Source organism: Apium graveolens, chromosome 9 (assembly GCF_009905375.1).
Source record: "Apium graveolens cultivar Ventura chromosome 9, ASM990537v1, whole genome shotgun sequence".
Taxonomy (NCBI): Eukaryota; Viridiplantae; Streptophyta; class Magnoliopsida; order Apiales; family Apiaceae; genus Apium; species Apium graveolens.
In genome coordinates, this window is record NC_133655.1 from 7,847,705 (window position 1) to 7,873,644 (window position 25,940).

At 32.2% G+C, this 25,940-nt stretch overlaps 1 protein-coding gene across 1 annotated transcript; it reads right to left on the bottom strand.

The window, feature by feature from the left end:
* Positions 1 to 11,106: 11,106 nt before the first annotated feature.
* On the bottom strand, positions 11,107 to 14,024 carry LOC141686931 (triacylglycerol lipase 1-like). The gene is made up of 9 exons (XM_074492043.1): positions 13,756 to 14,024; positions 12,930 to 13,040; positions 12,667 to 12,807; positions 12,413 to 12,523; positions 12,174 to 12,317; positions 12,013 to 12,050; positions 11,839 to 11,918; positions 11,651 to 11,746; positions 11,107 to 11,568 (listed from the first exon to the last, which is right to left on the bottom strand). The coding sequence occupies exons 1-9, from the start codon at positions 13,957 to 13,959 to the stop codon at positions 11,237 to 11,239; spliced, it is 1,257 nt and encodes a 418-aa protein (XP_074348144.1). The 5' UTR covers positions 13,960 to 14,024; the 3' UTR covers positions 11,107 to 11,236.
* Between the last annotated feature and the right edge of the window lie 11,916 nt (positions 14,025 to 25,940).

A 25,940-nucleotide genomic window follows, 5' to 3' on the forward strand; every position in this document is an offset into this window, starting at 1 on the left:
ATCCGTGAACCAATTCGACATCCTTAGGACTTGTTTGGGTAACATCCTATGTTGTAAAAATATGGAATCGGGGAAAATCGGTCGAACTACTGATTTAGGATTAATTGAAAATCGGGGAATTAATCGGATTAAAAATCCGATGTATTATAATATTAAATTATATTTAATATATTATTATGATTATATTAATTATTTATTAACAAATATATATTTATTATATCATAATTTCTATAATTATTCATTTTTAAATTAATATAGTATTTTAATTTTGATAAATAATTATATATACTCCAATAAAGAAAAATTCGTAAGAATAAATCGGATTTCAAAGATCGAATCAGTCGGGTACTTTATAGGGGATTAATCGGGGATCTTTAGAACACTGGTAACACCAAATAATGGTTTATTAATTTATAAATCCGTAAGTAGTCATCGATAAATATTTGTTGATCCAATTTATAAGTTGGATTTATAACTTATAAAATAATAATCTGAATGTTGGTAACGACGTATTTTTTCCAAGTTTATTTCGATTTTTAATTTTTTTATCGATTTTAGTTTTAAAATATATGTTTGTAAATATTATTTAATTTAAAATTCACAATTAAGATAATTATATTTAAAAATTATTTATTATAATTCTATTAAGTAAAAGAACATTCTGACTTATACATAAATTATCCAAATACTTATAACTTATAAGTACTACCTTCGTCCCACCGGGTTCTCTACGTTTACTATTTGCACGTATTTCGAGTCTTTTATAAAGTATAGTTTCATAATGTTTTTTTAAAATTTTCTTTTTTTGAATAAAAGTTTAAATATAAAAATTTAATTCAGGAAAAACAAATTTAAAAAGATATCATGAAGTTATATTTTAAAGGAGTATTAAAAAACGTACCGAAAAATAACGTATACAATTTAATAGAACAAAAGAATATTTATTAACTTATCATTTATAAATAATTATATATTTTAAATTATAAATTATTTATTTTAAAATTTCTCAAACAACCCTGGTACATAGTTGCCACCTTACACAACATTTTTAATCAAGAGAGTACAGTCTTTGTGGGTTTCATTTTCTTTTTTCTTCGTATTTTAATGCACTCAGAAGGTACTGTACTAAAGATTTAAAAAGTATAATTCGTAATGCATTAGGTTTACTTATTACATAGTGAATAAGTGAAAGATGGTCTTCAAGATGTATAAACTATAGCCAAGTATTTAAAAACTCAAATTGACTTGCACCTTTAGTTGTCTTTTCCAAATTTTAAAAAAACAAAGAAGTTTACTTGAAAGAATTATATGTCTATTGTAGTGAGTAACGTGCTTTGGACGTGCATTTGATTAACCCTTGGATCATAAAAATTCAAGGATTGTAATCCATTAGAAAATATTTAAGGATATATAAAGTTTGTTCTCAAAAATAATTATAAAATATTATGTGTCAATTTAGTACTTGTTAAATGAAAATAAATTTTTGTATTCACACCAATTAAATTATTTTATATTGTCACCTCTGTCATGTCATATCATGTAACAATTTTTTATATTTCTTTTACCTCTAACATTACTCATATATATATGTATATTCAAATTTCATTCTTATTTCTACCAAATTTTTGTAATCATTCTCATTTTTATTAATTGAAATCGGATGATCCAAACAAACACATTAACACCAAAGTTCGATTTTTTATATTGTTTTATTTCGGAAACTATTTGATTCACGTGGTTTGAAAGCTATTGCATGAGTTCGTGAAGTTTATCCAGTACGTATTCAAATGGTAGCGGTTGTGTTCTATAAGATAAAAAAAATAAAAATTACCATGCATTCCTACCTCAAGATGTAGCATAACATATATGAATATATGATTTTTTCCAATCACAATATATTTGACATTTGGAAGCTAAATTTCTGTAAATGACCGTCACCGTTCATGTAACCACAAGTCTTGTGAAATCATACCAGGTCATTGTCGCACATATTCAACATTTGCATAAATGGTTTGCTACTTTGTAGGGCTTCTTGTATGAAAATTATGCTCCAAGGTGTGAAAATGGTCCAAGGAGTGGATGTCCATTAAAACTCTCCCAACAGAAACAAAGTTTCAAACTAAAAGGCAGACAGCCATTCACATTTAGGCACCTCAACAGCTTAACACTGCATCCACAGGACAGGAGTTGCCCACCACATCAACCATTCTATGACTTTTTTATCCTTAACTTGATGCCATGGTGTATCCTCTTTTATTGCTTAGCAAAATCAGATGTCACACAAGCGTGAGCTGAACACAAAATAAGATTTAAAATAAAACTCCCTCTATTTGTTTTTGCTTGCTTCATTGGTTTTAATAGGTGAAAAGCCCCCAATCTATTTTTTTTCCCTTTGTTTTATTCTTGTTTCTGAATAATCTTTCTCAATGGACATTGTTTGTTTTATTAATTAGTTTTTTTTTTCGTGATAGTTATTCCCAATATACTTTTGTGTTTGTTTAGCCTATTCCGGTAAAAGTTCAGTGTGTTTTGGTGTGATTTAGTGTTGGGATGTTATATATGGCCTATTTTTAAGATTTTAATTTAAAAATGAAAGTTCATATAAGATTTCATTTATAGTCTATAATCAGATATGGCAAATCGGGTAAATATATATATATCACCTTCAACAAATTGTTTGATTCTATCTCCGAGGAAAATAGATGAATCACCGATATGATCTATTTTATATTTATTTGACTCGATTGTGTTTGTAAATACTGTATGATTTTTTATTATTAAATTAACTAGTTGATAGCCCGAGCACATCAAATTAGTCTTTGCAGAGAATCTAACAATAACCCGTGTGAAATGTAGATCGAAATTAAAATATTAATATAAAATATTAAATTATTGGTACATGTAACTGAACCTGATAATAATGTATAATAAATAAATGCTTTTAAGTTATTTTGTTAAAATGAATTGAACCTAAATGTAATTATGAAATTCAGCTTATAGTTATAATTCCGCACCCAATAGTAGTTTTACTTCTTATAGAAATATAACCGATAAACTTTTTAATAATATTCTCTTGTGAAACAAATTGTATAATTATTATATGAACTAAACATGTTTGTTATTTTAAATAACTTATATTATATGATAATTATCTTTTTTAATATAATTTATCTGATATTACCTAATTATTGATGAAAATTATTTTTTTAATTAAAAGTAAATAAATATTATTTTACTTAATTTAATATTACTAAATCATTTATTACTTTTTTTTCAAGTTTAGGAAAAACCCCCTTATTTTTTTGTAAAAAACTTTTAAGTTTAACCACCATTTCAAGGAGTAAACATAATATTTGACCTAACAACCACCATTTACGAATTACTCGTAACAAAATTATGTCGAAACCAAAAATCTAAAAAGCTAGAACTTAATAATGGGCCCAAACTGGATTATCATACTTGATTACGGATCAGTATACCCCTATGACCCATCCTCTTTCATTCACAATAGGGTTGCCTATTGAATAAATAGAAAGCCGAAGGGATCACGCCCCTGAAGGCACCATCATGCCCTCGGTAGTCGTAGGACCAGCCTATGTAAACATAGCTTACGGATACTGTTGGCGTAATCGATCTTATCCTCTATCCTTTTCGTTTACACATGTCATTCACGCAAACCTCATATGTCATTTTTCTTCCTCCCCTTGCATTTCACGTGTCCCGTTATCTCCCCTCTCTACAATCCACGTGTCCCCTAGCCCGTGACAGTCACCTAGCTATTAACATAAGGGACAGCTGGCTAGTAGGAAGAATAAAAAGGAAAAATAAAGGAAAGAGAAAGACAGACACAACAAGACAACTAAAATATAAAAGAACCAAATCCTTACAGACCAAAACAAGAACTTGGAATCATAGCCATCAATACTTATACATAGTGTTCTAAAAATCGGCCGATTAACCGACTAATCGGCCGATTAATCGGAATTTGGACGGGTCTCGTCTCAATTAATCATTAATCGGGCCAACGTACGTTTTTTTTAAAAATCGGGCAGTTCGGGAAAAATCGGTCGACTCAGGTCAAAAATCGGCCGAATCAGTCAAAGTTTAAAATTAATAAAAAAAATTAAAGAAAAATTGAAGTTTTTTGAAACTAATAATTAACATTTAATAATTAATATTAATAAATTATTAATACTATATTAATATATTGACTCCTTTACATACACAAAGTCAGAAACAATAGTAAGGGTTCTTCATACAAGTAGGTAATAATTTTGTAACTACCAATATTGACTAGTTAGTAGTCAAGTAGTAAATAATTAGTATAACCACTTAAATATCAAATATGGACTAGTAATGGTGATTTTATTAAATAGAATTATTTATTAAATAAATCTTATGGAAGGTTAGTGACATTTAAATAGAATTATTTATTAAATAAATTACTTCCGATTAATAAATCCGATTAATCACCGATTATCCGATTAATCACTGAAAGATCCCTCCGCCAAACAATCCCGATCTCCGTTTTTTGGACACTACTTATACTTGATAAAGTAAAGCATAGAGTGAAGAGAGAAAAGTAGGGTTTTATTATAATACGATTTTTGAAGAGAGAAAAGTAGGGTTTTATTATAATACGACTTTTTCTGTATTACAATAGAACAATATAAGAGATGTTTATATAGTCAACAACTAAACAATAATAAAGAAAAATATCTTAACCGGGAAATTATTATAATAATGAAACTCATGATGATGAATCGCGAGTTTGCTAAACAAGAAACAGAGTTACATAATCAAACGATTTAAAATTAGTTGAGAAAATAAGAGTATCCAAATGAATCCCAACATAGTCACAAATCCAAAATAATCAAAAGTTTCCAACAGAATCCATAGCTCAGCAACATAAGAGAAATTGTAAACACGCGACAAAAGAAAAAAAAAAGCAATCCAATAAGAGAAATCGTATACGTTATCAATAAACAAAATAACTTTATCACTAAAACAATTCTGTAACCATCGAAACTAAATCCAAATAACAAATCTGCAACCATCGAAATTAAATCTAAATATAAAATCTAACCCAATAACCAATCCAAACAAATTTCAAATAACCGAATCCAGGTTAACAAACTGTATCCAATTCTCAACCAAATTAAAATTGTATCCCAATTCAAATTGTATCCAAATCTAATCAAATCCCGCGAAGGGTCGTTGTGCCTAGAGTACCAGATAAACTAAATCAATGTGCATAGAGCACCAAATAAACTAAAACAATTTCTCGAATGGTCAATGTACCTAGATTACCAAATAAACTAAATCAATCCCTCAAACGACCAATGTGCGTAGAGCACCAAATAAACTAAATAATCGCTTGTAGCGCCAATGTTTCTGGAGTACTAGATAAAATAAAATAAAAGGCGGAGAAGTATACAGATGTACCTAGGGCTACCCTATTATCAACACGAGAAAAGGAAAGGAAGATGAGAGAAAAAGAAAAAAAAAACAATATTATCGAGGAGTCAATATCATCAAAACGAGACCGAGAGTATATATTTCAGTACCAACCAAAACCAGCAGAAAATTTTACGAGAGTTTCAACCAAAAGCAGCAGGAAAAAATAACTCAATCAAAATCAAATACCCACGTGAATCCAACCAAATTAAAGTAAAAAAAACACGATTCGAATAAGAAAAAGATGAGAAAAAATAATAATCATAACATATATTTTAAACCTAACATTTGAAACCCAACTCGATATAACTTATCATTAATTTATTCTGGTCAAAATATAGTTCTTGGTACCATAATATTTGTTATCATGGTATCAATAACAATACCCTGCATGCCCAAAGAGAATTTATTGCATTTATATAAGAAACGAACATAGTTCAGAAATGTTTACTCTCTCTGTTTTTTTATTTGTCGCTTTAACTTTTTGCACACATTTTAATGTATTTTGACCGGCTAGTTAAAATTCTCATTTATAAAATTTTCTTTTTGTAAATAAAAGTACACAACTTATATTTTAATTCATAAAAATAAAATTTTTAAAATCATATTTATAATTAGCCGGTCAAACCACATTGAAATACGTGCAAAAGTCAAAACGACGAATAAAAAAAACAGAGGGAGTATAAGGTATCCATAATTGCATTTATATATTGATTTATGGATATAAGGTATACATAATTGCAAGGTCCGGAAGTGAATTCAGAAATGTGTCTTGGGGGAGTAAGTGATAATCACTTTTACCAGAAGCACTGAACGCATCTACAGATAATTGTTGTGAAAATCAAGAAATGTTTGTTCGCGGATCACATTGAAGCTTAGCTTCAACATTTTTTCGCAACTTGCTTGGAAGTCAAGTTTTGTAAGCTCAGTCTCTACTTTTTTTTTTTGACAATCAGTCTCTACTCAATCGGACGTTATTACGAGGATTGAGTGTTACAGATTTCGGAAATTGGATTTATTCGGTTGATATACCGATTTGCGATTTATCAGATGATTTATTGGCGATTTACGGAAATCGGACAAACCGGACAAATTTTTTTGAGCGATTTTTGACCGATTTATCGGCGATTTTTGAAAAATCGGCCGATTTCTAAAACAGAGAATGGGTTAATTAATAAAAATTTTTGAAAGGAGGATGGGTTAATATTAAAATGTTGCACTTTTCTGAAGTGTCAGGATCCGCATGGTTAGCCTTTTTTTAAACCAGTTTACAGAGATCAGTTAACGGAAAAGTAAATGATATTTTAAATTTACAGGCCAGCCCAAAGTTCTTTTTGGGCCTTATTGAATGTTAGTAAGCATGCCCAGTGGGCCTTCTGTATTATTTTGTAGTAATGTCACTGGCAACATGGCCTAGTAAAATTCAATGCTAAACATGAAGAACATATTATCAAAACAAAAGGTTAATTAGGTTTTAATTTTGTTCCCAGTTTTATTTATTATATTTTATTTACCTACTAGTAGAACATTTGATCAAAAGTATAGTTGAGTTGTTCGCTTCAACGAGGGAGGTCAAGAATTTGACTACTAAAGTAAACTGTGTTCAACTATCTAAAAATGGTAAGACATAAGAGCATCCCCACAAATTGGTTAACAAGTTTTCGGTTCAGGATCTTATCTTTAGGTGCCGAAAAGAGCATCCCTAAATTGATCAAGATTTCGAGGAGGAATGTATCAGTCAACATGAGAAAGTCCAATCACATCTGATTATCAAATGTTGATTTTGCTGTTGATATTTGGCAAACTTCGTTTTCACCTAAGATTTTTAGTTGCAATAGACGGGTGTTACAATTAAAACACTTCCATGGTTCATATGCATTTCGCTGACTTTTCATTTTTGTTACATTTTGGTTGGTTCATTAGTTCTAACTTCTCACAAGTGAATTGCAAGTTATCATGGTTTATAACATTTTTCTCTTCTCTTTTAAGCTTATATACAACTATATCAATCAATCAATCTAGCGTACCCGGTATCTATCGATTAGGACAGGGAGGGTATATTGCAGGCAACTTTACTATTATTCCAAAAAATAAAGAGACTGTTTACTTAAAAAACTCTCGGCTTGTGTATGCACAGATATGTATATTTTAGTTACAAATTGATATATAATGATATATAAAAGTATGTAAAATATTTTATTTATACGAATATTATAATACTACTATATTTAAACATTAATACCTTGGCCCATGATTTTTTTCGCATGCGACTCACATATCTCGTAAAAATCTTCGTTCATAAATGAGTTAGGCCCTTCTCGTCCGACTTCCCCTTAAAATCTATAAACACACATATCATTCTTCGTAGACTCACAAGTCATCGTTCGTAACCCCGGGATGACAATGGAAGTACCCGACAATAATTCTTAATCAAGTAAAATATTGCCTATAATGCTACTATGATTTATTTATATAAAGAATTGACTTGGTCAAAATCAAGAAATGAAAGGGGATATTAGGGTTTGTTCAAAAAGAAAATTCCTCATGCAGATATTATTTATGATAGCTAAATGAATGTCATTACATAATTTTTTTCGATCCAAATTCCATGAAGGGGGGGCACTGAACAGTTAATTTTTTTTGCAAAACTTTGCTATGACAGGAGGCGGCACTAACAATGGCCGCATTAAGTTGAACCAAAAGCAACTAATGCACACATCTTATATATAACTATACAATATATAAATCAACATCATTGTCAATAACTCTTTTATTTTTTCTGATGATCTCTCTATGTAAATTATAATATATAAATCAACATTCTCTCATCTCTTAATACAATGAGAAATGACCGAGTACACAGCACAGTTCCCAAATAATATGATACATGACTTCTCTAATAATGAGAATGTGATCACGCGTGCAAATATATGCTTTCATAAATTAAAAATTAACAAATGTCATCTCATGTGATTCAAGAAAATATTTGGGAACATTATTCACATTTAGGGTATCTAACATTATTCATCTTATAATAGGTTAATCCACATTCTGAATAGTGAATATAGCTTAAATTAGACAAATTATTGGACAGTATAAAGCAACACGAAGCTAAAACATGTATTATAAAATTTCAAGCAGTAATACATATAGATAACCTTAACTTGCGATAATATTATTACTTCACACACAAGTCTCCCTCATGCCTTAAAATGTGGCACCTGCAGCTGCATGTGTACAAAGTCTAGTATGCTGACTCCCTATGCGGACTTCAAATGTAAAATCTTCTCAAGATCCTTCCAAATCATAATAAGAGTATCTTCTCAGTTACATAGTAGTAAACTAACCATTTTTTTTGGTATGACATTTAAATCGAAAACAAAAGACATGCCCTAGCTTGTAGTATAATCTTCATCATGTAAACTTCTTGAATTTTAATGGTGATCATTGGCCGTGACATATTTGTGTCCAACACCAGGACTAGGACCGGAGTCCTTAAGAGTTCGAAGCGATGGAAGGCCTTTAACTCTGTGTCCTGGGCCTACGGGAACTCGGTCCAGAGGATTTGATAGCTGCCAGCTGCATATCCATGATCCTTAAGAAAATCTTCGATATCTTTGCTTACGTGATGATTGAGCGCTTGTTCTTGTCTTCTGTAACTGATCATGATCATTTGGACAATGGCCGGCTGGCTATTGTAGCAGGAGCCTTTGAGCACAGAAGAAGAGAAAACAGAAGAAGTTTGATTGTAAAATGAACGACTTTGTTTGAAACCATAATGAAAGAGCTTAATGAAAGCTAGTTAGGTTTGTGTTCTTGAGCTTGTGTGTTGTTATGAAACGTTATAGATTGGGATATATATACACATGTGGTGCATTGTGGGAGGAGTGGTGGATTTGACTAGAAAACTGAAGTTCACTATAGTTGATGGAGGATTGGACTACATTCTTGATATATATGCCGCCACCTATTTTGGGGAAAAACGTGCTACTTTCTCAGAAAAGAGGAACTCAATGAATAGAATGTACTAGAAAAAGAAACAGTTTTGGGGAATGAAAGATTTGGGAAAAGACATATAAACTACATTGGTCCTAAAATAAGGCTACCTGTTTCCCATGTTGGAGTACACTGCATCCAGATACAGATACCGATTGGTTCTTGAATGGTGCAAACGACTAGCAAACTTTTCACGCAAATCTAAATAAGGGTCTTTTGGGAAATCTACATGATAGTATCCCCAAACGCTTTATAATTTAGTTGAACGATTTTTTTTAAGATTATTACACTGAATAAATTTTGTTACGTAAAGACGTTAAAATCTTCGTTAAGTGAAACTAACCTAACGTGACAGACCTAACTTTTTAAAAGTCCACCGGAATTAAAAATATAATTCAAATGCTCATAATCCTTTTAGACATGGAAATAAAAGAAATAACTGATGTGATGATTAGCAGCGAAGTGCTTAGATTTTAGTTACCATATCCATATCTAATCGGACAAGATATCAACAGTTTAAATTCTTTATTTCTCAATATATGTATTTTTATATGAGTTTAATTAAATAAATGTGGTTGGGAGGACTCAGCATTCAAAACTAGTTGAATCAAGCTTTTTAAGAGATCAATTTATAGAAAAACTTAAATTGTTAGCGTAAGCAGTAAGGCCTATTTTAGGCTATTAAACAAGTTATATAATAGATTAGTAGTGCTAGGTGTACAGAATTTTGTACAAAAAATTTGTGTAGAATAATATAACAATTGATGTATAATATTTTTATTGAGTTTGTTGATGTGAATACAGGGTCCATTCCAATTAAAACCCACGATATGTCATTTTCTACAAAATTTTGTATACCATTTTATACACAAAGCATTTTCTTGATTCAGGTTGGTCATTGATGTGTAGGAAATTGTTTTTGGAGGATAATCTGTTTGTGCAGTAGCAGGGTCAAGTGAGAGTGAAATAAACCAGAATACATTATGTGATTGGCTGCATATTTACTCTAATGCAATGCACCCAATATCAAAGGTGTTGTCCAAGTTATAAAGATTGGAAAATCTGGGGAGGAGCCAAACCCACTGAAGCAACCAGCCTATAAGCTGCAGTTCAATTAGTCTCCTCATACTGATATCATATCATAAATCATAATATACTGCATTGACCCAACTTTGCCTTGTCATATAGCCTAGGCTGATACCAATTAAAACAGTCATTTTGTAGTCTAGATTCGATCCCCATATGTCATATAGTCCTAATTTGCAAGTAAATGTGATAGGGTTGCAGGGAGAAGCTCATCCCAAGATTCATCTTTAAACTCATTAATTCAGTGTTCCATATACAACATGCTGGATCCTTCATCGAATATAGTTCTTCTTACTATGCCGGTTTGAAATTAGAAGGCACAATCTATATATTCGATATTCTAGTTGATAAGACAAATGGGACAATCTCTTTTGTAAATGGGACAGACCCTTTACGAGTGAGACAAATTATGAGGTTTACTTGAGGTTGTCGTCTCCTGATAGTATAGCCCAGCCACCTTTACATTACAGGGCACTAATGAGGAAAGTACCACAGATCGAAGAGTATGGAAAAGGAAAATGAGGGGGAGAATAAAAGGTTAAACTAAGGAAGTTTTAACATCAGAAGTCACAAAATACTACCAACATATAAATCCCAAGTGTCATATTTTACTTTTAAGAGCAGTCAGTCATAACACTAAGACATTAGCTACAGTCCTATGGATGACCATAGATCTTTACTCCCAGTGTCGCTGTACTTATGAATCGACAGTGCTGGTATGATTTCCCAAGAACAAAAACAGGCTATCGTAAACATCTTTCTTTGCTGACCAACTGAAGAGAAAATCTAGATGACCATAATTCGGCACTTCCAGTGCTGCTGTTTCTCGTGGTGATTGTTGCAGCTCGGATAGAGTATTCCTCACATCTATCGAGTCTGACAATGGATCATTTTCCCCAGATGCAAACCACATTGGAATTGAAGCAGGAATTTCAGATAGATTAAAGCTAGGAGCATTGAATCGCCCGTATTTGTCAATGTTACCCAACTGTCCATAGTCATATACAGTAATATAACCTGATCGTACCACTGCAAATTCAACACAAACTGCACATTAGAAAGGGAGTTATGTACATAACATGTTTCTGTACCAGATATTAAGCACACATACTTTTAGCGAGATGTGCTAAGTTCCTTGTAGACGTCGGTTGAGGACCAAATCTCAAATAATTGTTCACTTTTTGGATGTCAAAGCAGCAGTTCTCCCCTGCAAACATTCAGCTAAATGCTTGATTAAGTACTTCAAATGAAAGTATTCCATTATTTATGATTGATGGAAGAAACGTAGAAGAACGTAACCTGTAAGGGATCTAACCAAATTCTTACAGTACTCTGCATCTCCCCTGCATAAATCCCTCATCGTGTGAGTGCCTATTGCACTGAAAAAAATAGGTGAAAGCATCAATGTTAGAGAACTTAAAACAACCCTTCAGTGACAGAGAGACGAAAGTGAATGAAATTATTATGAATTACCTCCTTAAATCAATTGAAGGTATGTCGTCTGTAACCATCTGTCAACAAATTATTCAATTAAGAATCGTAGTTGCATTTCTAACTAAATCTATTAGTTGATAGGATGATATTAGATAACGTTTGAACAATTTGAGAAAACTAGAACAGAAGAAGATACGTACGTTATCAACATGCAGTAGAACTGCCATTCGGATAATTGGAACCTCTACCCAGTGCAAGTATGCTATGGGACAAAGAAAGGCAGCGCCATTAACTTTGTTTGCCAATTCTTGGTTCGTAAAACCAACAATTGACATCAACGTTCCCTAACGCAGGATAATCACACAAAAGACGTTCTTCAGAAACACAAGTAAATAGCGCGGTTTACAAACCCTACCAGCTATGAAAGACATTAAGGTACCTGTGAATGTCCAATGACGAATACTTTGGAATTTGTGATATTGTTTACATAATTGAGCATTGCAGGAAGATCAAATTTAGCCAATTCCGTCCAACTCCAGGCCCAAAATTCCTAAAGATTCATCATATTATTTAAAAGATTCTTGAGTTGAGACTTGAGCTAGTACATTTTGATAGTTCTCCTATCAATAACATATGCATTTACAGTACTGTAATAACTACATGGAAATGGAATTGTGAGGTTACTGAGAATACCTTGTCCAATTTCGACAAAGATACATGGCCGGGACTCCATTGTACCCCTCTTACATTTCCAACCCAAACATCATAACCTTTGTCAGCAAGTAGGAAGCCTAGTGAGTTATCAATGCCGTTCAAGAACCAAGCTTCACCGCCCTGTTTGTAAATTAGAGCAAATTAACATTACTCATTGCAGTTAGAACAATGTTCCAAGCTAATCACGCTTACTATAGCGAAAATCTGCAGATGATACATGTACCAAAGGAAGATCTAAGTACCATGAAGAGTCCATGTAACAGCAGAACTGGAGGACCTTTCTTTCCCTCTGAATTTGCCTTACTAGACGACACCCTTTGAAGCCCCAGCAAAAATTTATCTTCTGTTTGAACCTGCAGTATGTGGTAACATGTAATCGGTATCAGTTCTTCCCTTCTATCGATTCAGAAAAAATTCGAGAGCTCGATGTAAATATAAATCCGTCGCGAGTTGAAAAAGGCCAAAAGACTTTATAATGAACAAGCCTACATATCATTCTAATTATAACATCTTTAGATTGATTATTACTCCAGATGGCAACTTAATGTGCAAGACTACACAGTAGTACAAAATCGTAACTGCATGGCTGCTTATTCAAATCAAGATTAAACAAGCACGCCCAGATAAAAAGCAGGGATTTTTTGGTCTCCCAACGAATCCATGTGTCCTACGCACCCCACGTCTGATACTGAGTGAGGATATCGGATGCTCAAAAGTCTCAATTAAAATTCATCTTTTATTACCATTTGCACTACAATGTTAGTGATTTTGTTTTAAATTCTTGTGTTTCAAATGTTATATCACCTATATGATTCAATTTGCATAAAACTATTGGTTCTTGTTAATGAATTTTCATCATTCATAACTCATAGCAAATACATATTTAAATCATTATTATTATCCATGTCTTATTCCCCGCACCAACAAGCCTCGTATTATTCTATTTACCGAATTCATGTATTGCCGCACCCGTATACGCCTAGTATATAAAACGCAGAAAAATATACAATTAAATTTACACAATGGCAGTTCATCTTCTGTAACCATAGAGAAAGATCATGTACATACAATGTGTTCGGAGCAAATATACCCGAGAGGTTGAATGACTTGAGAACATAAACCATCTGTTAAATTTCCGGTAACTACACAATCTCTCAGGCCCGCTGCTGCACTCGTTGAATTGTCGCATGCAGATATAAGTACCGGAAAACTAACTACGAATAAACTAAACGCCGCCACCACCGCCAACAGGTCGACAACTTGTCTGTCCATTAACCTGAGTATATTATTATATATGAGAATGACAATACAAGGTTAAGTGATCTAGTACGAAGTGGTTAATTTGCAGGTGTAATATAGTTCAACTGTCGAGTAATTATTGTAGAAATAGAAGTGCATGCTAATCAGATTTCTCAGCTAGATGAACTAGCATGTTTTAGTTCCGAATTAATCCTCTGGTCCATAATAATACAGGTAGTTTGACTTTCACTCAATGTGCTTTAAATGTATAGCGAAGATAATAATTTTAATTTTTTTCTGAATTAAATATATATATATATATATAATACTCAGAACAAATTATTGTTAATTTAATTCCACACTACCTTAACAAATTCATGAGATAGGAAAGATATTAATCAGTGAGAAGTTAAAAGCGATGATAAAATAGATATTTGAGTTAGTGGCTTATAAATACCATGCACGAGCTAAAATTCAAGTCGTAGATCACATTTTTTTTGAAATTCATGTATTCAAGTAAAATTCATGTATATCATAATTTATAAACAAGAAGAGTTCGGATTTTACAGAAACGTTATCATTATTTATAAACAAAAGAAGTTCAGATATTTTTTAACAAATTATAAGTCAAAAAATACACGTATAATTAAAGGAGATTATTTTGGATTTACAAAGAAAAAATATATAATTATTTAACAATGATGAGATGTGAGAATTTAGGTGGCATCCTATTCAAATTAGAAAATACATTCATATTTATATATTTAACAATGATGAGATGCTAGTATTGTCACACATAATAGGAATTTTGTGTAACACTAGACCATGGTCCATTAGCTGATTTCTAATCCAAAGCACTTGAGCACAACAACTTCCAGCAGCTATATATTCAGCCTCAGCTGTGGAAGTTGACACAGATTGTTGTTTATTACTATACCAGGATACAAGTCTTTGACTAAGAAATTGACAGCTTTCACTAGTACTTTTCCTATCAACCCTGCATCCAGCAAAATCTGCATCTGTGTATCCAACAGCTTCAAAATCAGTTTCCTTAAGATACCATAATCTCAAGTTTGGAGTTCCCTTTAAGTATCTGAAAATCCTTTTCACAGCCATCAAATGTGATTCCTTTGGATTGGCTTGAAATCTAGCACATAGACAAGTAACAAACATGATGTCTGGTCTACTAGCAGTCAAATAAAGCAATGATCCAATCATCCCTTTGTAGCTTGAAATATCCACATTCTTGTCTTTTTTGTCTTCATCCAACTTGGTTGCAGTAGACATTGGTGTAGATGCAGGTGAGCTATCCACCATACCAAATTACTTCAATAAGTCATTCACATATTTGGTTTAGGATGATGAAAATACCATCACTTCTTTGACTAACTTGAAGGCCAAGGAAGTAACTCAATTCTCCCATCATGCTCATTTCATACTCACTCTGCATTAGCCTAGAGAATCTTTGACAAAACTTTTCATTTGCAGATCCAAAGATGATATCATCCACATAGATTTGAACTAGGATCATATCTTCACCATGCTTCTTGTAGAAGAGAGTCTTATCAATAGTACCTCTGATAAAACCATGTTTGAGTAGAAATTCTGACAGTGTGTCATACCAGGCTCTAGGTGCCTGTTTCAATCCATATAGAGTCTTGAGTAATTTGTAAACAAAGTTAGGAAATTCTAGATTTTCAAAGTCAGGTGGCTGTTGCACATAAACTTCTTTTTCTAGTTCACCATTAAGAAAAGCACTCTTGACATCCATTTGACACACCTTGAAATTTGAGTGTGCAGCAAATGCCAGAAAAATTCTTATTGCTTCTAGTCTTGCAACATGAGCAAAAGTCTCATCATAGTCAGTTCCCTCTTCTTGTGAGTAGCTTTTAGCAACCAGCCTTGCTTTGTTTCTAGTAACAATTCCATTTTCATCCATTTTGTTCCTGTACACCCATTTAGTTCCAATTATGCTTCTGTTCTATGGTGCAGGGACTAATTTCCAAACTTTGTTCCTCTCAAACTGATTCAGCTTCTCCTGCATAACATATATCCAATCAGGATCCAATAGAGCTGAGATAGAAAACATGCATGTAGGCATTCATTAGCAGTTACACTTCTAGTTCTCACACCAGTTGAGGGATTACCAATCATAGCTTCTACTGTATGACTCATATCCCACTTTCTAGTGTGTGTCTGTTGACAAGTGCCTTCATCATTTTCTTCAGTATTACCATGACTGTCATTTCCATTCTCTCCTTCTCCCCCTGAGTTTGTGCCATCAAATTCAGGTGTCTGAAGAGAGCTTTCATTTCCATGATTTTGTTCAGAGGTCTCTTCATTTGTCATTTGTTGTGCCACAACTTCATCTTCCTCATCAGAATCACTATCAATGGTTAGATTCTCAAATGCAAGGGCTTCAACATCATTTACATCAAGGCATTCCAAGCCTGGACACTTGTCATCATCAAAAGTCACATCTGTGCTTTCCATAATTTTCTTTTGATCAATCACATAAACTTTGTAGGCTGTTCTTTCCAATGAATATCCCAGAAAAATTGCATCAAAAACTTTAGAGTCAAATTTTCCCACATATTCAGAGTTTTCTTTTAGAATATAACACTTGCTTCCAAACACATGTAGATGTTTCACTGTAGGCTTCCTGTTAGACATGATTGAGTAAGGTGATTTTCCATGAGCTTTGTTGATGAGATATATGTTTTGAGTGTAGCATGCAGTATTAACAGCCTCTTCCCAAAAACTAGTTGGCAACTGAGCATCTTGTAGCAAGGTTCTAGCAGCTTCAACCAATGTTCTATTTTTCCTCTCAACTACTCCATTCTGTTGAGGTGTTCTAGCTGTTGAAAATTCTTGAACAATGTCTTTGCTTTTACAGAATTCACTTAATGTTGAGTTTCTGAATTCTATTCCATTATCACTCCTCAATCTTTTCACACTAACTTTTCCTTCAACTTGCTTCTCAATTTTCTTGATGTGCTCAATTATAATGTTTGGAGTTTCATCTTTAGAGTACATGAACTCAACCCAAGTGTATCTTGAAAAATCATCAACCATGACAAGGGCATATTTGTTCCTTGAAATGGACAAGACATTTACTGGCCCAAACAAGTCCATGTGAATAAGTTGCAGAGGTGCACTTATATAATTCATAGATTTTGACTTGTGACTTGATCTTTTCATTTTTCCTCTCTGACAAGCTTCACAAACTTCCAGTTGAGCAAATTCCAGACTGGGCATGTCTCTCACAAGCTCCTTCTTGACTAAGGTGTTGATTGCTTTGAAATTCAAGTGAGATAGCTTCTTATGCCATAATTTGCTTTGCTCTTCTGATGCCTTGGTGTAGAAACAACAAACTCCATCCTTATTTGTTGAGTCTAACTCTGCAACAAACAAGCTTCCCTTTCTTACTCCTTTAAGAGCAATTTCACCAGTCTTTTTGCTAATAAAAGCACAATCTTCTTTGTTGAAAACAACTTGAAAACCTCTGTCTGCAAATTGACTAACACTTAGAAGATTTACTTCTAATCCAGCAACTAGTGCTACATCTTCAATGACAACATTTCCAGAAACAATCTTGCCATATCCCATTGTGAACCTTTGCTGTTGTTTCCAAAGGTCACCAAAGGGCCAGCCATCTCCTCAAATTGTGATAGCAGGGCCTTATCACCTGTCATATTCCTGGAACATCCACTATCAATGATCCATATGACCTTCTTTCCTTTGCCCTGTACACAATGAGAATTAAGTGTGTTTAGCTACCGAAGCTGTGTTGGGCATTTTCTTCTTGTTAACTGATTTTGCAGAAGTAGAATGAGAAATTTCAGATAAAATGGAATTCATAGACTGTTGAGCATTTTCCCTTTCAGATATAGAACCAACTTTTGATTTTATGAAATCAATTCTCAATTTGTGGCAACTCTTCATCACTTTCATGTTGCAGGGAATGCAGTCAAACTTGTCATAGAATGAATAGAGATCATTAGCCTTAGCTTCATTGTACTTGCAGACTCCTTCAGGTGGATTGCTAACAATCTTTTTACAAAGGTGAGTTAGGTGATGCATTGATCCACAATTCTCACACCTCTTTCTAGGAGCATCTGCAACATAAGCAAAATTATTGTTTTTATTTATCCCAATCTTTCCATTTATATTCTTCTTTTTCTTTTTGACCTCTTCAGCTTTAATCTCCTTCACAGCCTCCTTAGTTTCTCGATTGGCTTTTAGTGTTTCAACAGAGATGGAAGACTGAGTTGTCTCATCATTTTTCTTTTCCTTGTCCTCATCAGCTATCTCCTGTTTGATGATCAACTCTTCTTCACTGAAGTTCACCTCACATGCCTTGAACAAAGGTGATTCAACTTTTTTCAAAATAATTGGAACATTCTCAGTTTCAGTTGATTTTTCTTTGTCACTGACATACTTTTTTTTGTTGTTCAAACCCTCATAATCAAGATCAATGGCAATTTTTGCACATGGCTTGTTCTTTTCATGATATTGGCCAATCAACTCAGAAGCATTTTTGAAGGATTTCAGCTTCACTTCATTCTTCTCCAGCCTTTCTCTCAATACTGCTTCAATTTCACTTGCACACTTTAATTTGTTCTTTAAGTATGCATTTTCTTGCTTAGCAGCATCAAGCTCAACCAGCAACAAATCAGTCTCTTGTTTTTCACTCTCAAGTTTTTAGTTTTTCATTGATCTTTTTCAATCTGCTAACTTCCTCATTTGCAGCAACCATGCTTGTATGAATGTGGAACATTTCTGTGCTCATCTTTTCAACAGTTTCCTTATATTGACTCACATTTAAATCAATTGTGGTAAGAGTTGGTACCTGTGATTTAGATGATGAAGAATCTCCTTGCTCCAAGGCCATGAGTGCATAGTTTCCAACTTCTTCATCTTCATCATTATCTGAATCATCCCAGCTTTTGCCCTCAGCAATATAAGCTTTCCCTTGTTGCTTCTTTAGAAGAGCATCATACTTTGCTTCCAATTCAAGATAGGCTTTATCTTTCTTTGCCTTATTGGGTTTCCTACATTCTGTAGCAAAATGGCCCAACTCATCACAGTTAAAGCACCTTATGTTTGATCTATCAACAGATCCAGTTTTGTAGCCAATTTTGCTATCAGGAGTGTACTTCCCTTTTCCTTTCCAGCTGCTGTCTTTGTTGAAGGACTGTCCTTTGCTCTTGAAAAATCTTGGTTTCTTCACTCTAATGTTAGAGAATTTTCTAGCCAAGTAAGCCATTGATTTGTCTAGCTCATCAAGCTCATCAAGAGTGTATAACTCATCTTCTTCATCCAATTCCAGTATGACTTGCTCTTTAGTGTCATTGACTCTTTTCTCACTTGTAGAAATTTCTGGAGTTTGGGATCTTTGCTCATCATTAGAGGTCTGGCCATCATTCACAATCAGTGCACTTGAGCCATCCATTATATATCCTTGACCAGCTCTTAATGATTTCTTTTGAATCATTTCAAGTTCATAAGTTTTCAGAACCCCATAGAGCACTTCCAGTGTGATTCTACTCAAATCCCTTCCTTCTCTGATTGCAGAGATCTTTTGTTCCAAATGATCAGGGAGAGTAAGCAAAAACTTCAAATTCACTTCTTCAACATCATAAAATTTATCATGAAACTGCTAGTCATTTATCAGCTTATTAAACCTTTCAAACACATCAATAATACCTTCCTTTGGTTTAGCCATAAAACCCTCATACTGAGAAATCAATATCCTTATTTGATTTGACCTAACCTCCTCAGTTCCATCACAGAGTATCTCAATCTTTTCCCAGATCTGTTTAGCAGTGTCACAATTGACAATGTTATTATACATTACATTGTCAAGTGACTCAATTAGTATCAGTTGCAAAGCACTGTCTAGGGAAACTTTCTCTATTTCAGTTTCAGTATACTCAGAGGCATCCTTGGGAGCATAATGAGCTGGAATAACCATGTCTCCATATGTGGTTTCCTCAACTTCTAACCATAGGAGTGAAGGGCCCATTTTTGAGGATCTGAATGTAAAGGTGATTGGCTATTCTTATAAACAACAACATTTTCTTTTTCCATAAAGTGTAGTTGGCCTTATCAAAGGGAGGAATCTTGATACTACTGATTTTCTGTGTATTCATTTTTCCAAGATCTAATCTGTTTACTTTCAGATTTTGCTCTGATACCACTTATTAGATATGAATACAACACAGAGGGGGGGGTGAATGTATTTTGGCTTAAATGTTTACTTTTTGATCGACTTTGGGTTTAGCAGTTGGTTGTTATCAATGATTTTGTAGAATAGATGTTAAACATAAATAACAATGCAAATATGTAAAACAAAGATTTTCAAAACTCACTTAAATTTATATTAAAAATCAAGTAGTGTTTTGCTACAAAATCTCTAAGTTCTTGGTTTGGAACTTAGCTTCTTTCTTGAGAGAGAATTCAATTTCTAATCTATTCAGTCCTATCTTAAACAAAGGACCTCAGTTAACTTTATATGATAGTTAACTTTGGTTTACACAGTGAACAATAAGAAGTGCTAATCACTTTTCTAACCTGTCACTAATCATTTCTATTTAAAGGAAAAATGAGATTTCCATATCTAGATTAGCATATCTTCATCCACTGTATATTGGTTGATCCTCCTTTGTCAGTTAAGCTTCACCATTAATCTTGCACATCTCTCAAGTTGCTTTTTGTAGACTTGTCAATCCAGCTGTGTGAATTGTTTGTTGATTTGCAACCTTGGATATTTAACTGTTCTGTAATTCTGTACTTAGAGAAATTTCTTCACTTCGAGATCTCCAATTAAGCTGTAGAGAACTTGTCATCTCGATAGGCATGTTGGCTTGTCGATATCTCTGAAACTTCATTGTTGACTTGACTTATCGACATCTCTGAGTTCTCTAGTGAATTTTGGTTTATCGATAACTCAGAGTTCTCTAATGGACTTTGGCTCATCGATAACTCAGAGTTCTCTAATGAATGTATACTTGTCAATATCTCTGAGTTCTCGAATGGGTATCCGACTTATCGATATCTCCAATAGCATTTCCTGAGTTCTCGATAGGTATTTCTGAGTTCTCGATAGGTCTTTCTGAGTTCTCGAATGACTTCTCTATAACACTAATTTTGTGACTTGTAGAGATATTGACTTAGAATGTTTTTCACCAAACAGAATTATTCAACTCCAAGCTTCTTCATAATTCTTCTGAGGCATGACCTTCTTGATCTTCTTCCAGATAGAATTCTTAGGCTTGACACTGTTTAGGGAAAAATGCTCCAGTCTGCTCCATTTTTATTTTACAGACATTAAGTGTTACAAGTATAAATTACAGATTAAGATTACAATACAACTAATCTTAGGATTGTCAATATGACTTAGTCTTGTTATGATACATGCATGTCTTGCACAACAAAGGCTTATTGCAAAATTGCTTTATTTGAATATGACCAGACCTGATATTTCTTTTGCAGTGTAACATCTTAGTCAATTTCTTCAAGCTCCTGCCTAAACTCATCTTAATGCTGCTATGCATGTTTTGCATAATCTCAAGGGCACTATTAATACTGGTTTGTTCTATCCTTCAAACAATGATATGGTTTTAAAGGCTTACTGTGATTCAGATTGGGGTAATTGTGTTTTTTCTGCAAAATATGTTTCTGGCTATACTGTTTTTCTCGGCAATTCTTTGATTTCTTGGAAAACAAAGAAACAGAAAACCATATCTAAAAGTTCTTGTGAAGCTGAGTCTAGGAGCATGAGCTATACTACTAGTAAAATTATTTGGCTTCATGGCTTGTTGGCTGATATGCACATCTCTATTCCAACTCCTATTGACTTGTTCTGCGATAATTTAGCTGCTCAATATATTGTTGAAAATCATGTATATCAAGAACATAATAAACATCTCAGGGTTGATTGTCATTTCATTCGGGATTATGTTCTCAAAAATCTCATAAATATTTTACATGTTAATATGTTTTGCAACTTGCTGGTCTTATGACAAAAGCTCTGGGGGCAGATCAACATCGTTTTCTCTGTCTCAAGCTTGGCCTGGTTACTCACTCCATTCCCAGTCTAGCTTGAGGGGGGCTGTGGAAGTATAATATATTTTTTTTCACATATTGTAAATATTAGATAAATAGTTTTATTTAGTAATGCTGAGCTGGCGGTTAGTTAGAAAGTTAGTTAAATAGTTTTGTATATAAGTGAGTTTCATTTCATTTTTGTAAACTAACAAACAGATTTATCATCTTCTGATTTGAATGGAATTACTTTTTCCAACTTGATCTCTCTTTCATCTTTCTTGATTGTTTCTCATAGTTCTTCGTGAAAATCATCAATGATATCAGATTTAAATCGGAACCAAACCGAACCAAATAATTTTAAATGAATCAAATTGTTTTAATTTTTTTTACTTAACAATTTGGTTCAAATTGAAATTTAAAGAATCCCATATATTTGGTTTGATTCAGTCTGGAGCCTTGAAACCGCCCGATTCTCACCCCGATATGTGGGTGTGAAAAGTGAAAACAATTAGGATATATAGAAATGGACGGACTCTTGATTAGGTTGAGATGAGACTTTTATAATTAGAATCACTAAAAAATATATGTATTATATAATATAATATAATATAATATATATTATACTATATATACATTTAAATCGAATTGGATCATTAACAGATCGGATTGACCTAAACCAATATTCGCTTCATTTATTATCGATTTTTTAATCAAATTTTTCTTCAAAACAGATTTTTTAGTTAAATCTATATACGCTAAAATGATCTTGGATCGACGGGTTGGATCTGATCTTTGCTCATTAAGAGGCATATATGCAACTACTATCAGCTCGATCGTTATGCAGTCATTGGCAACCTGATTTGTAAATTTATCCATTTTTTACAAAAAAAATTGACAGTTTGACAAATTTAAAAGAAAAAAAAAAGGTTCCCACAATTTTTATATAGTTAAATTTAGATCTATCTAATTAAAAATGATAATGAGTTAAATCTCAAATTGATCACCGAAGTGAGACCCATATATTAATATCTTCATCATTTTTATCGGGGTCTCTAATATATCACTTTAGTAGATGATAATGACACTCCTGTTAGTTTGACTGTCTTCACCTAACAGAAACTGTGATAAACTATCCGTGGATATGACGTGACAGATGAATCAGTGTGTTGTTGTGTACTTATATTCTTCACTGTAAATAAAAAAACATCCATTGTAATTTAACACGAGCTTTATTTTGAAATTGGAGATAAACTCCTAATTGCAATATACCCCATTAGACCTTAACTACTTTCATGTAATACTTAAATCAATTTTCATACAAGGTTAGTTTTGTGTGTTACTGAGTTAGGTAAACTCATGTGTTTTTGTTGAAAAAACTTAGAGAAAAAAGAAGACACCTGCATTTTTTTGCAAAAAACTTGTACTGCTCTTTTCTTGTTATTCTTTTCCTCTTGTAAAATTCAAGGCAAACTAACCATTATATAGGCTTTACAAACATATTAAAACTAACTATTACTAAAACTAACCACTACTAATTAATGGGTAAATTACATGTCCATAATTTACTCCATAACTCCACTACCCCACTACTAAACAATTCTAAAATAATATTTTTCTCTAATAATTAATCTATTGCTAAATATCTAAAATATCTAATAATTAAATAAACAAATAATTAATAACTAAATTTAAGATTATTCCAACATTCACCCCATAATCTTAAATTTACGAAGCACTTTCTATTCGCATGTGATGCACTTCTCACCACCATCAATTTTGATGCACTTTCTCATCAAAAATACTTTGGAGCACTTTCTCTCCGCAACTCTAAAGGAGTGGTTCTCCCTCGATCAATTGTCGATCAATTGTGCCATCCTTTCTTCATCATTCTAAAATCTACAATTCTTTGCCAGATGCCCATATTTTTTGCATTTGTAGCATTGTGGCTTTCCTTTGAATAATGGAATAGAGACGGAGAAATTGTTTGATGCCATGGAAAATATTAAGGATAATATATATATATGTATATGTGTATTTTTATAAGAGTTTTATAAGTCCTGAATCATATGGCTCTGATACCATGTTCAAAAAATTTAGAGAAAAAAGAAGACACCTACATTTTTTTGCAGAAAACTTGTACTGCTCTTTTCTTGTTATTCTTTTCCTCTTGTAAAACTCAAGGCAAACTAACTATTATATAGGCTTTACAAACATATTAAAACTAACTACTACTAAAACTAACCACCACTAATTAATGGGTAAATTACATGTCCATAATTTACTCCATAACTCTACTACCCCACTACTAAACAATTCTAAAATAATATTTTTCTCTAATAATTAATCTATTGCTAAATATCTAAAATATCTAATAATTAAATAAACAAATAATTAATAACTAAATTTAAGATTATTCCAACAGTTTTTGCTTGAAGACTTTGGTTTCTATTCCTTCCATAATTGATAGCGCTGAGTGATTTTGTCTGAGCTTCAATCTGACAAATAAGATTGGGGTTATGTTTTTCCAGGAAGTTAGAGTTTAGTTTGATTTTAAGTAAATTTTAATTTTTCAGTCCAAACAAAGAAAAAGAAATATTACTGATAAAGAATTAAAACAAAAAAACATAATCCTTGATTTTAAAATAAAAGTTAACCCGTGGAGAAAATGTTAATTTTTTATAAATTTTACAAAAGTTTGAGATTTTAGTAAAACATGGTTTTTATTCGATCAAAAAGAAAGATAAGGAATTTGAAACAAAAACTTAAATTTTGATTCTTAAACAAATATATTTGGTATATTTTCAAATAAAAACTAAGATTTGAAGTTATAAGTAAAATTAAAAGCTTATTTTTTCTTTAATAAAAATTATTTTATAAATTTATAACTTTAAAAAAAAAGATTGAGATTCCATCTAAATTACTCATTCAATTAAAAAACAAAAGATTGGGGTTTATCGGAAAAAAATAGATTAAAAATTCAAAATATAAAAACTTAATTTTTGATTTTAAGTATATTTTTAATACATTTAATTTTTAGAAGAAAGATTGATATTTTAAAGTAATATATAACTTCTTTCGTGTTTAACGAAGAAAAAATATTTACAATTAAGTATACAAAATTAAATTTTAGCTTTACAATAATTTTTGATTGTTTTTATTTTTTTTTAAAAGATTGAGTTTTTTAAAATAAAATATGACTTTTTTCAATCGGATGAAAAGGAAAGAATGAAAAAGAAAAACTTAATGTTTAACATGCCAAATGCCAATACATATGAATATGAAACGCGTCTAATGACCCCAGGTCTGTGCACAACCTTCAAGCCACATCAACATCCTGGCATTCTCCGTTAAGTCAATTAGTCAAACAAACGACAATGTGATTACTAACCACTAAAGTGATGTATTCGAGACCCCGATAAGAATGATCAAAATATTGATATCTGGAGATAACTTCAGTGATCAATTTAAGATTTAACTCAAATGTTAATCTATTGAAATATCGATTATCGATTAGGGATTAATGAAAATGATTAATTAGAAAAATATTAGTCGGATATGTTTTAATATTTTAATAATATTTAAATCATTTATCTTATCTATAAATTAAAAATACTATTTTTAAAATTATTAATATTTATTAATTTATGTGAACGAAAATTTTCACGATATAGGTTAGTTTCATGCGGAAAAAATTATGGGTTAATATATTGTCTCGCTTGCTTTATAGATTATATGATCAAATATTTAATATTAGAATTTTTAACATTTTTATATATCATTATACACAGGGGAGGAACTAGGGGGGACCGAAGGGAGCCCCGGTCCCCGCCAACTGCGGAATAACCCCAAAATTTTAATATAAAATTTTAAAATTTACTATCAAAAATTTTTTTGGTCTCCCTAGATTTAAAAAAAAATTGAAATTGAGAATTGATTATACAAAATTTTATTGATTTTGTTAA